Source organism: Manis pentadactyla, chromosome 7, assembly GCF_030020395.1.
Source record: "Manis pentadactyla isolate mManPen7 chromosome 7, mManPen7.hap1, whole genome shotgun sequence".
NCBI lineage: Eukaryota > Metazoa > Chordata > Mammalia > Pholidota > Manidae > Manis > Manis pentadactyla.
In genome coordinates, this window is record NC_080025.1 from 53950226 (window position 1) to 53965960 (window position 15735).

Genomic DNA, 15735 nt, shown 5'->3' on the forward strand with positions numbered 1-15735 from the left:
TAGTAGTGCCTGTAAATTTGAGCATTTCATTATAGGTTGCAATGAAGCATGCTCACATGCAATGAAATACAGAGAATTTGCAACTATTTGAGTAATGCTTAGAGACATAAAAAGGAAGAAAAGTCTCATGTCATGTTGCAAGTTTACCTAAACAAACCAAAAGTTTGTTTAGGGTAAAGTTCAAAGAATTAAAGGAACAATGAGAGTTATGAACTGATTGCATATCAGAAGATAAATATGTAGCTCAGCAGTTACTTTGTGACAAAGGGATTTTCTTTTGCATTAGAATAATAAACATTTACTACTCAGTAGTCTACATTAACTTTTATAGAGGCATTCTAATGCCAACTGACTAGTACTAAGGACATCTGAGTTTCTTCATCTCTCAATATGGTATGCATTTTCCTTTCTGAAAAATAAGACTTTATTGTTTGTGCATGTGTGTATATATGTTGAACTTAAGTGATCACACAGATTTACACATTTGCCATAAATTAAGGGAAGTTGCTTAATCAGTCTCTCTGACTTTGAGTTCAAGCGTAGGCCGGGCATGCTTTCACAGCTGCATTTTAATCTGCTGCCTCAGTCTGCCAGGCGTTGTGCACAGGCCGCATACACACCATTAGTTGTCAGTAGATGACGGTCCTCATGAATCATTCTGACAGCTGGCTTGCACTATCACAATAAAGGAGGCCCTGTTCTGGTTTTCCCTGAAGCTGGAAACAAGCCTTCTTCAAGGAATGAGTATCTTCCAAGGGTGCAGATCACTTATGCATTGAAGAGTCTTGACTTTGAAAGTGTTTTTTGGTACTAATTGTATATTAATGATACATTAATAAACTGACCCCTCTGTTCTTCTTACAGTTTTTGGCACTGGGCACACATTATGGCAAGGTTTACTTACTTGATGTCCAGGGGAACATCACTCAGAAGTTTGATGTAGTAAGTATTCAGTATAAAATAATTGATTAGCTGAACTTCATGCTAAAAATTTGTGATTAAAAATACTAGTTTTAGCAGTTTGTTTTAATAGCATAAAGAAAGGATATTTGTCAATTAAATCAGAGTGTTTAAAGCATAACTGAATTTTATGGTATATGCTAACAATTTTGAAGGTAAACTTACACAAAAAGGTGTGTGTGTCTATATTATATATATTTTGATATATTCAAATACAAATATTTTGATTATGTATTTTGACTGGATATCTTTTATAAATCAGACTCTTTAAAATACTGTTTCTGTAAATCCATTTAATTGTAATTCTTTGGTTGATTATAGTCATCCATTTGGCTTTTAATGGGGGTATTTACAATACTCCTGTGTGTGTTCTTTTCAAAATTTTAACAAGTGTGGACTGTCTAGGTGATTTGTTATTAAAAGGAAAAATACTGCTTTTAGTAAGTGTATAATGGTGCAAGTTACATACTTGGGGGGTGAGGAGGGTGTGGAATCCTGAAAGTGTGAACCCCCCTCATTTGGTGACTAACGTCAATTGTGAATACACGGCCCATCATCTTCTCCAGATGCCAGATGTAATTGAAAATTGATTGATCACTGTTCTCGTTTAGTTTATCTCTTCTAAATATATAAAGCTAATATTTTATGTGAATGTTTTGATGCTTGGACTCTAAGGAGATTATATTGATTGACAGCAAAGAGCCTGACTTTTCAATTTTTTAATTGTGATTTGGAATCATCGAGGATGAGGGAAATGTTGAATTTAAAGCTTAGTTTGGTGTTTAAGACAGACCTCGAAAATATCAAGAGCAACCATGATTTGTGTGAATGTGAACATTTGGAGTGGAAAAGGTGATCATTTTAGACGGCAAATATTACTTTTTTGAGGAAAGTGTCAACACTTCTTGAGAGATCCATCAAAGAAAAGGGTACTGGGGTAGTTTGTAAAGGAGACCACAGTTTCTAAAACTGGCACATTGTGTATGAAAGGAAAAGGGTTGCTTGTTTGCTTAAAAGTAACTGAACCACTGAGTGATGGCAGAATCTTTGGACAGTCCAGGAAGGGAGTTACACTCTCTAATTATACTGATACATCAAGCAAACTGTGGGTTCCTGTTTTGCTTCAGCATCCCCTTCAGCAAGAGGAATATGCTTTGACTCTCCTTCATCAGCCTTCTGGACAATGAACACCCCATCGTGATGACTGAGCATTTGATTTTTTAATTACCATCCATTGAAGTGTGTGGCTGGTGCAGGGAGAACTCTTTAAAAAAACAAAAAGCTTGCTTGTATGGTCTCTGAAATTTCCTGCTCCAGTTCAGGGATTCTGTGACACTTGGCTTCTAAGTAAATCACTTAAGTATTGTATAGAAATTACAGTGTTTGATTGCCAAGGTTCATGGTAATGGAACACCATTTTGGTTCCATTACCAAAAGGGAAACCAAGAAAATTGCTGTAGGAATTTATTCATGTGTTTCTTCAATCATTTATTCCTGTGTCTGCTTAGTGCAAGGCTTTAGTTACATCTTCTCTGATGTCAGTTTTATGTCAAGAATATTCTGCACCCGTTTCCAGGTAATTTATGGCATTATCCCTAATTTGCCCACACCTTTGTTCAGTTCTTGTTTTCAGTCTTCCCTATATGACGTCTTTGAAATGAAGTACTCTGTAGCTTTGCACTTTTTAAATTTTTTTGGCAGGAGAGGAAAATGGTTTGGTGCTATTTTTGTTTACCTTACCCAAGAATTTGGTAGTCTTTTTTTCATGAGGCCCTGCCTTCTTCACGATCATTACCATATCAGGTATATGAGTTTCAAGTGATGAGTTTCAGATTGTCATCATCTTTTGAGCGGAGCTTTACTCTTCTGCTTCACATCTCTGAGTTTTTTTCCCTTATTGTTTTATTTTCCTGTCTCAGATAATGGGATTGCTTTGTGGGGCTCTGTAGAATTCCTCTTAATTCTTCTGTATCATTCCTCAATTCTAAAAACAGTGTTATGACTTGAGTTTGCTAGTTTTCCTTTAATAGTTGCCATACTGAATCAAGAACTGTATTCTTCATTAAAAATGCAGTGAGAGTGAAACAGGTAATTTTGAGGATTAATGAATAAATACCCTTGACTTTTAGTTTTCACTTCTAGGTAAAAATAATTTAAGCAAATTAAAATTAGGTAAAATAGTAATACCTATGTTCGCATAACATTTTTTTGTTTTCCCAAGAAATATCTCTTCAACCCATTCATCAAATTTTGGATTCTAGTCGGTAAAGTCATAAAACAGCAGTTCAAAACCCTTAACTGATTTTGTTTGGCAGAAGGTGGGGACATCAAATTCTCTATTTTAAAAAGGTTTCCCAAGTGATTGTGCTATTTGAGCTGGGATGGAATCTTTGCATGAGTGGCTGTCTAACTTTACTTTAAATATATGTGATATAAAGGAAGAAATAACTAAACAAGCACTAGTGACTATCTAATTTTACTTTAAATATATGTGATATAAAGGAAGAAATAACTAAACAAATTCTGCATGTTGAAGAAAGATATTTGTCTTCCCATTAATATTTCAGGAGATTTACTATTTGGCCTGTAGTTCCACTCCTAGATACATATTTGAGGAGAATGGATGCAGTGCTTATGTCCACAAAAAGACATAAAGAAGAGTTTTATAGTGACTTCATTCATAATAACCCCGAACTAGAAACAACCCAAATGTTTTTCAGTAGTAGAATGGGTAAGTAAATTGTGGTGTTTTCTTTGCAGTTGAAAAAAACAAACTATTATCAATACATTAACAACATAGATGAATTTCACAGATTTAATGTTCAGTCAAAGAAGCTAGACACAAATGCATAGATGTTGCATGATTCCTTTTATATGATGGCCAAGAAAAAGTAAAACTAAATTATGATGATAAATGTCAAATAATTATTTGATCAAGGAGAGGGTATGGGAGACTCTCCTGCAGTGCTGGTAATGTTCTCTATCTGGGTGGTCTCCCAGGTGTATGCATATGTAAAAATCTCTGAGCTGTATACTTGAGATTCATGCACTTTATTCTATGTGAGTTTTACACCTCAATAATGTATATGGTCACACATACACACATACAGAAATACCTATATATGTGTGTGTCTCTGATTGACCTCGAGTAAAGCTCACATTATCCTTTGCTGTTAAGCAGCCCTTTCCTCCACTTACTTGAAAATACCAGCAAATTTCCTAGGTTGATGTCCTGTTCCCAGGTCTTTATATATAAATGAATCATGCCACTGAGATAATTCCTTTCCTGTATATTCTTCTACAATTACATATAAAGTGAGAGGATTTTGTACTATCCAACCTTCTATATGACTGCTGTTCAGTTGATCAGGAGTGAAAAACACTAATACATTGTTTTACACATTAATATTCAGGTTTCAATATACTTGAAAGAATATTCAGCTTATATGTTAATTAAAATGCTTTAGCTATGTTTTTTTTAGAGATTATTTCTAGATAAATTTTATGTTAATTCAGACTTAACTGATAAAGTTCACTTTGACTTAACTAAGTAAAATGAACATAGGCCTATTTTCTCATACAAGTGCTCCAGTTGCTAAGAAAATTGCCTTCCTTAATATAGATCATGCTGCATTCTCGTGAATAATGGCTGTCTTAATTGCTTACACTGTGTGTAACATACGATTTCAAAATCCTTAGAGGATCTCAAATTCCTTCTAAATTCCCACATGGTATTTATGCTTATATAATGCCATTAATCATAATAGCTTCCACTTTCCTTAAGCATATTAATTTAAGGCTTACTAATTAGGAGTACTTACTTTGAAGCAATGAGCAAATTATTTTGGAGCATGATTCCGTATGTTTTAAATCTTTGTTCATTTAAGTGTGCTAAGAGGGAGAGGAAAGAGCTCCTCTGACCAAACATAAATTTCTGCTGTTTATCTTTATGTGTTTTTCTTTCTTAGCTAGAAATAGAAAATGACAAGGCTTTGCTGTCCTGGTGCCTTGGTAGGAGGATATACATACCTATAAAATGGATGGTTACAAAAGGAAAGGGATAAGAAAACAAAATGAAACAGAGCAGGGACTTTTTATATGCATTTTTATGGGCATTTTATATTAAGATAAATGCTAAATTTTTGAAATAAATTCTCCTTATGGAAGCAGTGGGTTCAGGATTCTCTCTGAATTCCACATACAAGGGTCTATTGCTATTTTCATTCCTGTTTTTGATTTTGGATTTAATTAACACACTCTCTTCCATCCTGCTGATCTTTGGTACTTCCTCACGTTCATATGCTATTAAAATCCCACATGTCCATCAAAACGTTACTAGCTCACACCACAGTGTTTTAACACCCCCCTAATAGGTCTCTTCGTTTCTCTTTCTCCTCCCCACCTACCAGTCTAATCACTATGTCTCTGAGAACACTGAGTGGCTCCTCACGACTTCCCAAAACAGACCTAACTCTCGCAGTGCATTCAAGACCCTGATTTGGTCATAGGACCCATGCCCACCTTGCCTGTCTTAGTGCCCATCTTAGTGTTAGTTCTTCCCTCCCCAGCTGTTCTGGTCCACTCACCATTTTCTGAGTATCACCTTAGACATCCTTGCTTCCAAGCCGTTAATCACATCTTTCTGGAATGTCTCTCCTCCATTAGTTCCGTGCTTGCCCTGGATTATTGTCCAGGGGTCCTCTTTCCCCTGCACTCCTGTGTTAACTCCTGCACCCTCAGTGCCCCACTGTGGAACTGGCCCCTCACAGGGTCGCACCCAGCTTCACATTCATATGGAAGGGCCGGGAGGGCCGGGGCCTGGCTTCCGCCCTACTGCTCTCCTCTTCTCTCCCTCTCTTACTTACTCTGGGGCTGTTAGGCACCCAGTAAGCATATAATGTCTTCTTGAAAACGTACCCATGGCACTGGTTATTTTTGTCATTCCTTAACCTCTCAGGAGGGCCTCTGGGAATCAGACCTCTGCTCTTCTGTGTATTATCCACCCCTCAGCTTACCACTGGGATTTATATTTAGGAATTTTTATATTGAGGTCTGAGCTGTAACTCCTACTTTTGGAAAGTGACCCTTCTGTTCAGCAGTACTTATGAAGTTTTCAATGTACAGTCAGGCTTTTCCCAGTTGCTGTGGGTAGTTCATAGTCATCAACGTTTAGAAGCCGACGTGACTTTAGAGATCATTTTAGGTATGAAAGTAAGTATGAAAGAAGAAATGTGCCAAAGGAGTTGAGAATTGCTTAAATGGAAATTAGGTATGAAAGAAGGTATGCCAAGTAAGGAGACCTGAGGGAGTCTGGGCTTGAGCTGCTTGGATTCCATGTTCCCTGCCTACTGACTTGCCTCCTCATCTGGTTCATTCTGGATGTCTCTCACATATTAGACATTCTAGTTAGGTCATTTCCCTTTCCTAAGTTTAAAAAGATGCTTTGCGGCTGGTTCCTGGCCTGTGCCTGACCGTGGCTTCCTGTCCATCTCTGGGCTTTGGGACTTGGCCTTTTGGATCGCACTCCTGGCCTTCCTCTCTTCTTTGGTTTCAAGGGATTCATCTCTAATGTGGATCAGCCCCTCTATTCTTTTTGCTGGGTATTGATATATAAATGTTGTTTGCAGTATCATCTCTATTTTTGTGTTTCAGCAAAAGAAATGCTTATCTTCCCTCTCATTTCTCTTTGCCAATATAGTCCTGAAAACTTAGTGTTCCTTTAATCTTCTTAGACTGCATTTTTATATTCACACACACCTCTTTATCCTTCACATGATACAATCAGCTACTTATCTCATAACCACCACTTCTTGAACATACAGTACTTTTGTTGGATTATTTCATTCTCTGCATAGAAGGTAAGCTTCCTGAAGGCAGTTCTATGCAGTTTTTCTTTGCTTCCTTAGTGCTCCACCTGAAAACCAAAAATAGTGAGAAATTGATAGAAGTTGGCTGAACTAATAGCTCCAAATCTATAAAGTTCCATATATTCGGACTATTTTCCAGATAATTAGGGTTTTATACCTTACTTTCCACTTCAGCATTCTTGTGTGTACATTATGGGAAGTCATAGGGACATGACCATTTCCTTGAGAGTTAATACAGGTACCATACATTACTTATTACCCTGAAGAGCCTAGTCATTTTGGGCTCATTGATAATATGACCTAGATAATGTTGGGGTAACTGTTCATGAAAAGAACCCTTGGAACAAATCTAAAACCTTGCACTATCCTTGAACAAGGAAACTCTCATCTCCTATTGGTTTCATGGCACTTGCTTATCAACCTGAAGCAAACCCTATCTGTAGGAGCTATTTCAGATGTGGGACCATTACTTAGGAAGCATGGTGTATATCTTTTGATATTGTCAAAGTGGCACATTATTGGCTCAAATGTGCCAGTGTCTGTAATGCCTAAGACTGATTGACAGGTTTCAGATTCTTAGGTGTTTAAAGAATCTGTTTTCTATATATGGATTTAGTATTTTAAACGATAAGAAATGTGCCAAAGGAGTTGAGAATTGATTGCTTAAATGAAAATCATTCTGATGCCAAGGAAAGTCATATTTCCCATTTTCTGCATTTTTTTCTTAAATAATCTCCAGTTTGTGGATTACGTGTTTATTGGTAGCTTGATAACTTTGGTAGCATCTTTGCACAGAGGTGGCTAAGAAAACATGCCCAGCTTTAAGGCTGCTTCTCTCATTTAGAAAAGTGTCTGGCTTACAGAAAGTTGTGATATCTGACCTTTTAGTGGTAACTGCATTTGGGCAAATAGCTTCTTTAAAAGCTAACATGTAAAGTATTTCTTCACTGAATAAAATTACTCTGGTATTCCCTACATTTCAAAGTGAGGGTTGCAGTTTTAATTTTGGGGGGACATGACTACAAACTGGGTAGTAGACTGGGGCCTAATTGTCGGAAACCCTGTAAACTCTATTCTGTAACGGAGGGGATCCTCAGTTCTGGTCCTTTTTTCTTTGGGGGTCAGGTACTTACCATAAAGTGAGCACATGAAAAAGCTTATAAACATGTGAAAACTCAAGAGGAGGGATTAACTCTGCAAGTGGGAGAAAGTGAAATTTGAGGTGAATCATGAAGGATGAATGAGCATTTTTTTTTATTCTTAGATCGGGTCTGGGCATGGTGAGGCATTCTTTATATAAAACAAGGAATTGGAAAGGACAAGAAACATTTATCACAGACTTTTTGCCTACGTATACATTTTGTTTTTTCCGCTAGAATCTTGAGAATAGGGGAGTGGAGAGGGAAAAATAGATGGTGAGATGCAACGAGATAGACTTCCTCAGCAGGTTTGGCAGAAGGATCCAAGGGAAAAGAAATGGAGTGGTCTCATGCGAGTGTGTTCCTGGCGACTAATTGTGGAGTTCACAGTGTTTAGGGAACTGAATGAAACTATTACAGTGATGGTAAATCAGATGTCACGGACCAGAAGGCAGGGGCTCTTGGGTATGAGTAAGGTATAGGTGTCTGGATAATAACAAATAATTTATATTGAGTTTATGGTATATTCTTTCTTACCTAAACAGACGTTTTCTATTTGAATAGCTTTGTTTTATTAGCTTTCTCTAGAAATTATTTCTTTGGCTATAATTCCAAAATATTTTTCATTTGATGGAATTGTGATTATGTTATGGGAATGGAAAGTTAAAGGATATTTTGTTCATCTATCCACCCAAGACATGAAATTCTTTCACAGCATTCTTGTCATTTCCTGGACCAGTCCTTACTTTATACGTCTAGTGAGAATAAATTCATTACTTCCAAGGGCAGCTAACAGTCTTAACACTAGCTTTTGTTAGTTTAATTGATAGCAAGGAAAAAAATCATATTAAAAATAAGTAAAATGGAATAATACATAATATTAAATACCTCTTAGAATGGCTAAAATTACATAGACTGGTCATACCAGGTGTTGGTGAGGATGTGGAAAAACTAGAACTCTCATATACTACTGGTGGAAATGTAAAATTGTATAACCACTTTGGAAAACAGTTTTTCAGTTTTTTGAAACATTAAACATACACATATTACATGATCCAGCCATTCCACTCTTAGGAATTGAAAGCATATGCTCTTACAAAGGCTTGTATATGAATGTTCATATCAAATATAATGTTTTATTTATAATAGCTCTGGAGTGGAAACAATTTATATGTACATCTACAGGGGAACAGGTAAACAAAATGTGGTATATTCATACAGTGGCATTCTATGCATCAGTAAAAAGGAATGAATGGACTATTGATATATGCTATAACATGGATAAATTTCAAATCTATCATGTTAGGCGAAAGAAGCAAGACTCAAAAGACTATATATTGTATGGCTGCATTTATGCAAAATTCTACAAGATGAAAACAAATCTATAGTGACAGAAAGCCAATTATACAAAATTCTATTCAAACAAATCTGTAGTGACAGAAAGGTTCCTGACAGATGGGCAGAGTATTTATAAAGTGGCATGAGGAAACTTTCAGGGTTGATAGATAAAATATTCACTATATTGATTGTGGTAAAGGTTTTTATGAGTACATACATATGTCAAAACTTAAATTTACACTTTAAATATCGGCAGTCTATTGTATGTCAGTTATGTCTCAATAAGGCTGTTAAAGAATAATAACAATAAAAAAGACAAGCTACAGAAAAAAAAAGGAATAATGTATTCCTGGAGGTGATGTTTCCACATAAAAATACTTAGGTTATTTGCATCTATGTAACCCCAAACTGTTGGGCATTCTGGCACTATATAGAGTGGGGTCCAGGTTATCTAATTAGTGGTTTCTTTGGTCTTTCTTTAAATTGTGAGTCAAAAAATAAATAAATTCTTTAAAAATTTTTCACTTTTTGCTTGTTTTCTGACCAATAAAATATAGTTAGAGAAGACACACAACATTCAGTTTACATGAGAGAGGGAAGAATTTTACCCATATTATTAATATCTTTTCCTGTTTTGGTCCTGTATTTGTCTAATGTGTTCTGTATTGTATATCCCTTTTGGGAGGGGCCCCACCGTTTATAGAAATAATATAGTGAATGGAATAACTGGACAGGAAGGACTCACTTTAGGTTTCCCCATAGACCAGGCACTCTGTTTCAGGCTGAAAAATGGGTTTGTTTGAAATAACAGAATGGGCAGCTGCTGCACTAAGTTTGCAGAAGTCTGCCAGACTCTTCTCATTAGATTTCCTAGAAGAGTTTCATCTCAGAGGGAGAAAATTAAATGCTCTGTGAGGTCGTCTAAAAGTCTGATTCCATTTTACTTTAGTGGAAAAAACGTAATATATTACTCAGGGCATTTTGGCTACTCAGTGACAGAAATCCAACTCATTCAGGCTTAACCAACAGTGGGATTTACTGGCTCCTGTTGTTGTGGAGTCAAGTTGAAGTGAGGCTTCAGGGCTCAGCGTCCTAGCGTACCCGGTCTCCAGGATCGGCTCCTTTCCTCATGGTCAACCCACAGCCGAGGGCTGAGGTCATGGCACGTGAGTGAGATTTGACTCCTTCCTCAGTAACTCTGGCAAAAGCCTGCCAAGAGGGACTTCGACGGGCCTGGTTGAGGTTATTGTAGGTGATTTGGTAGGATACTCTGACCAGTCTTGAGTTAGGAGTGGGAATTAGGGGTGGGGGTGTTGCCCATTCTAACCATATAGAATCAGTTTCTTAAAGAAAAAAGCAAGTCTCTTCCTGCCTGGTGTATCCAGGAGCCAACTTTCCAGTGTCCTGTACACTTAACAAATGATGCTAAATCCAGGGGTAATACTGGGATGAAGATCCTTGGGTAGGCTGGGACTCTTGTGACTGATGATTTCCTTTGAACAAATTCTTTTAGGTGAAATCATTAGGTCAGGTGCTGAGAACATTTTTAAAGTTTTGTTGTAGATTGCTGCATTTCACTGCACCCAGGTCATACAAAATTATATTTCCACCAGTGCCATAGGAGGCTATGTCAGTATATCTTGTCTGTTCTCATTCCAAAATCCTTTGCTACTTAGCTTTCTAGAAAATGGGAATTTACTGATTTAGTTTGTATTTTTCTGATCACTAATGTTTACTCTTTTGAGAAGAGTAAGTTCATATACTCTGTCAGTATGTGGGTTCAGTTCTAAATTGATTTGCAATTAAAAAGTTCATTGTTTACAAGCAAAAATAACTGATCAGGGTGGCTGGTGTGATGGTTCAAAATCACGGGTCAGCAGCAAGTCATATGTAACACTGGCAGATAAATCTTTCTCTTATTTAATGAAACACTGATGATTTACTTTTAGGACAATATACATTTTCACTCTAAATTAGTACTTTAAAAATGAACTTTGTTGTCTTTGTTTACTTATTTTGATGAAGTTCTAAGAGCTATGATCATAAAGTATTTGTAGCAAATTTTAACAGTGTATATATTTCTGTTAAAATATTACTTCTATAAAGAACTCTTATAGATCACTGAGGAAAACACAAACAACCCGGAGGTAAACTGGACAAAAAATCTGAACAGGAAGTTTTCAGGTGGAGAACCCCAAATGTTTCTAATAGCCATATGAAGAGATGCCTAATTTCTATAAATATCATGGAATAATCAGGGAAATGTGAAATTATCTCAACAATTAGATAGCATTTCACACCCATCAGTTTGACAAAATATTGAAAAATCTGATCAATACCAGACACTAGACACTGGTGGTAGCCCTGTGATTGGATGCTCTCTTCCAGTGGCAGAGGGCATGGAGTCTGGACACATCTCCTTGTTGGAAGAGTGGCATCTGTCTTCTAGTCTGTGGTTTATCTTTTAATTCCTCCTTTATGGTATTTTCCCTTGTTAAGAGGCTTTTTATTTGAAAAAAATAAATATATATCAATCTTCTAATAAATGATTTGTATTTTCTATGTCTTCTGAGGGAAAATTTTTTTGGTCCTAAAAAGTTCATAAATCCTGCATTTTCTTGCAAAAGTTTTAAAGTCTTAACTTTTTACAGTTAAGTCGTCATTCCTCAAGACAAAAATGTTCACTGTACCATGAGAAGCAGGCAGGATTTATTCCTTGATATCATGATGGAGTCTAAAGTTCTTGCTTTGCCAGAAAAAAAAAATTACACAAATTGTCTCCTGAACCTACTAATTTCCCATATTCTTTCCTTAGCCCTCCTTCATTGCATTATGGGAAATCCAGCTACACTGGAATGGATATAGAACAAGAGGTGCTGATGGGATGATTGGAGATGAAGGTGACAGGGCAGTAATGCCCAGGAGAAGCGTGGCTGGCCAGGTTCTAGAGTTGGTAGGCTGTGGTCCTGAGATGGGAGTTGGACACTGTGGCCCTGTGGCTGTAAGCCAGGCTCAGGGTCAGACTCCTGCCTTCCAGCCCTTTTACCACTTTCATTAGTTTGGGCAGGTTACTTAATGTCTCTTTCACCTTCTTTGGCTATATAATGGAGAGTATAGATAGTCACTGATTGATGTGATCATTTTGAGGATTGAGATATACATGTAAAATATGTAGTTCAATGTTCATTAAATGTCAACCATTATGAAGAATGGGATCAAGTCAAGAGCCTCATTGTATTTATGATCATCCCTGAAAGAGAGCTGTTATTTTCATTCACTTATGTGGTTAACTTTGTAAAAATGCTCTTTGTGTCAGAAACTTTGTAAAAACGCTCTTTGTGTCAGACAGGCAAACTTGGGAGGGAGGGAGGCAGGAAGAAAAAAAAGAAAAAGAAGGGAAGAAAGAGAAACTTCTGGGCCTAGCCATTCTTACAAATTGATTTGGCTGCCTGCTCCATCAGATCCTTTGTTTATTTGGTGTTTTAAGAACTTGCTCACTTATGTAACTAGGCTCTGTGAAATGGTTCCCAAAACCTGTCTAGGGTGTGAACTTCTAGATTCACTGCAATTTGATATGCAAGGTGCTTCTTTTGAGAACTGCTGAGAGATGACAGTGTACTTGGAAAATGACTTATGGGAAATTGACAAAGCAATGATTTTATAATGCTCTCCATAATGCTCATATGGAGAGCATTATAACAGTAATTTCTGCCATGAAAGTGCAGCTGAATTTGGGAAGTTTTTAATGGTCTCTCTTCATTTTATGCCAGAAAAATAAGGTAGGCATTTTGTATTTGATTAATAACTTGGTCTCACTTAAACTGTTTGTCCTGCCTTTACTTCCTCAAATGTTTTTAAATTAATAGACTGTATTAGCATTGCTGCTGCTATTGTAAATTATATAAATAAAAGCGAGAAAAAGAACATCTTTACTCCTAACAGATTTTTCCTTTATCACTGACGGTGTCATGAACTCACATATTGGGAAATTAAGCAAGGGTGTCTGGGCACTGTGAGATGTTCACATAGCTCCTCAGATGTCATAGATTTGCACTGTGTTTGGCTTCTGGAGCTGCTTTTATTTGTGGAGTTTGTCCTCAGAGGTGTGGCAGAGCAGATACTTAGTACTTGGACAACCTAAGGAGTAGCTCTCTAAGACTTAATTTTTAAAGAATAGCAATATGCATATTATTCCCTTTCCAGTATATGGTTTTAAGGATGACAATCCCATTTCTGTTGCATTAATTCTTACAGGAAAAATATATGCTCTAGGATAATGTTCTCTGGGAAAAAAAGAGATCTTTGTTTTCTGGAATTGTAGTGTTGGAACCCAATAGGCTAGGAACCCTGGGGGCAGTGACCAGCTGCAAGAGGACACCTTATTCATGGTGTCTGCCTTCAAGCCAAACTTGTTTGGGTAATAAAACATCAGTATTTATTTCTGTGATAAATTATTATTTGAAATAATTGATACAAGTTGGGATGGATGATGCTGGAAACATCTGAGTTGTGAATTACAGGGACAGAAGGGACACACTGCACCTTCTCGCTGAGGCCTGGCCCTCCGGGCCCACAGCACTAAACTGCCCCCAGCAAAGTCCTGCCTGATAATTAGACTGTGTATCTTTTGTAGATCCTTGTTTCTTTATCAGTGGGATCTATTGAGCCAGACAAAATAAAGTCTGTTTTTGAATCTAAATAGTATAGCAAAGAAACATCCAGACTTTGCCTGAGTGCAGAGATGGCAAATAAACATCATGCCTTCAGAAGGCTCCTTCTCTTCTGCTCCTCAGTGTTTACGCCCATCTCTGTGATGTTTGTCCTTTACCGTGTGCCTCCATTATTCCCTGAATATCCCCTAGTGTCTTCTCCTTGCTCTTTCTTTCACTCATTCTTTATATTGCCACCACCCTTGTTCAAGTCTTTAATGAATCTCACCCAGTTTATTGCAGTGAATCCCGACTGATCTTCTCCCTGTGTCTCTCCTAATCCCTCCTTCACACAGCTGCCCTAGTAATCTTCCCAAAGGCCTGCTGGGATTTTGTTACTCTGTTCCCTGAAAACACTCAAGTGCCTCCTTGATGCCTGTGGAATGAAGCAGAGCCTGTGGCCCCCAGTGCTCCCATGGCCTGGGCTACAGTGTTCTCCCTCATCACAGTCTGCACTGTAACCCACCTTGTCTTCAGCTCTTGTGGGAATTTGCCTTTGGAAATGCTCAGTGTCCCACCTTCTTTGTGGCACCTTGATGACCCCATGCAGAATATGTATTTTTAAATGATTCATTCAGCAAACATTCTGTAAGGACGGGCAAGGGATATAAAGAATACTAAAACACTGCCCCTATACTCAGGTCAAAGCATTTGTGGAGTGAGTCATACAAACAATGATCTGTAATGTAATGTGTTAAAGTAGAAAACAGAAGTATTACAAAATACTGGGGTCACAGACTCTGTGTACACAAACACCTCGAAGGCAGGCATTGTTTGTCCATTTTTTGTTTAATCCTCTGTATCATGTAAGGTTTTTGGTAATATTAGTTGCTCCTTTGTTAAATGTGTCTATTAGTAAATTTTTCTTCTGCTCTATTCCCATGCAATACTCTAGTGACTGCTTTTCTCTGGTGACTCTGCTTCCCTTTTTCTGTCATTCTTTTCTTTGTATCTTTGTTGATGCATGTGTAAGTGAGGAAAATATTGACTCAGTTTGAGAACAAATAATTTTTATCATACTTCACATATCATGTTTTACCATTTGGAACACTGCTTATTGTATTTCTTTTCAGGCCATTTATGAATGGAACAAATGTTTATTCTTTTAACAATAGTTTTCCACTAAAACAATCTGTTTTATAATAGCGTCACAACCCAGCACAGTGTCTGAGACCTGGCAGGTGCTCAGCAGTTCTTTTAGAATGGATATTAGTAAGAGAAATTTTGTTGGTGCCTTATGCTGTTGCTCCCACTGATTTACTTAGAAGTTCCTCACTCACCTGCCTAATTAACTACTGTACACGACCATCCAAGGCATAGTAAGGAGACCTCCAAAATGTCCACTCTGAACTGTTAAGCTAATGGGCATTTCAAGCTCTGGGAAAATGGGCCCTGAATCCAATTTGTTCTTCATCCATTTCTGCAGAGGACAACTGCAGGCTTGGAGCATCTCCAAAGGATCACTGTCTTAAACATGAATAGTGTTTCAGTGATTTGCAAGCGTCATAAGGTCAAGGGCCACATTTACCATGTTCACCATGTGCATCTGGCATCCAGCACAGTCTCTGGCATGTGAATAAAGAGGAAATGTGGACTGAAAGCCTGATTTTACCTTTCACTGAAGCAGTGTTTCAATCAGTGTCCTGATTGTGAATAGCTGTCTTGAGTATGTGTCATGTGCAAGCCAACCTCCTGCCAGTGTCTGCGGGGATGTAACAGGCA

The 15735-nt window shown here is 37.4% G+C and overlaps 1 protein-coding gene across 2 annotated transcripts in view; it reads left to right on the forward strand.

Moving 5' to 3' along the window:
- The window catches only part of VPS41 (VPS41 subunit of HOPS complex), a 187448-nt gene that overhangs the window by 47452 nt on the left and 124261 nt on the right, over positions 1 to 15735 (forward strand). For both annotated transcript variants that reach the window (XM_036918927.2, XM_036918929.2), the window contains exon 4: positions 865 to 942. In XM_036918927.2, the coding sequence (XP_036774822.1) occupies positions 865 to 942 (78 nt within the window). The remainder of the gene's footprint in view (positions 1 to 864; positions 943 to 15735) is intronic.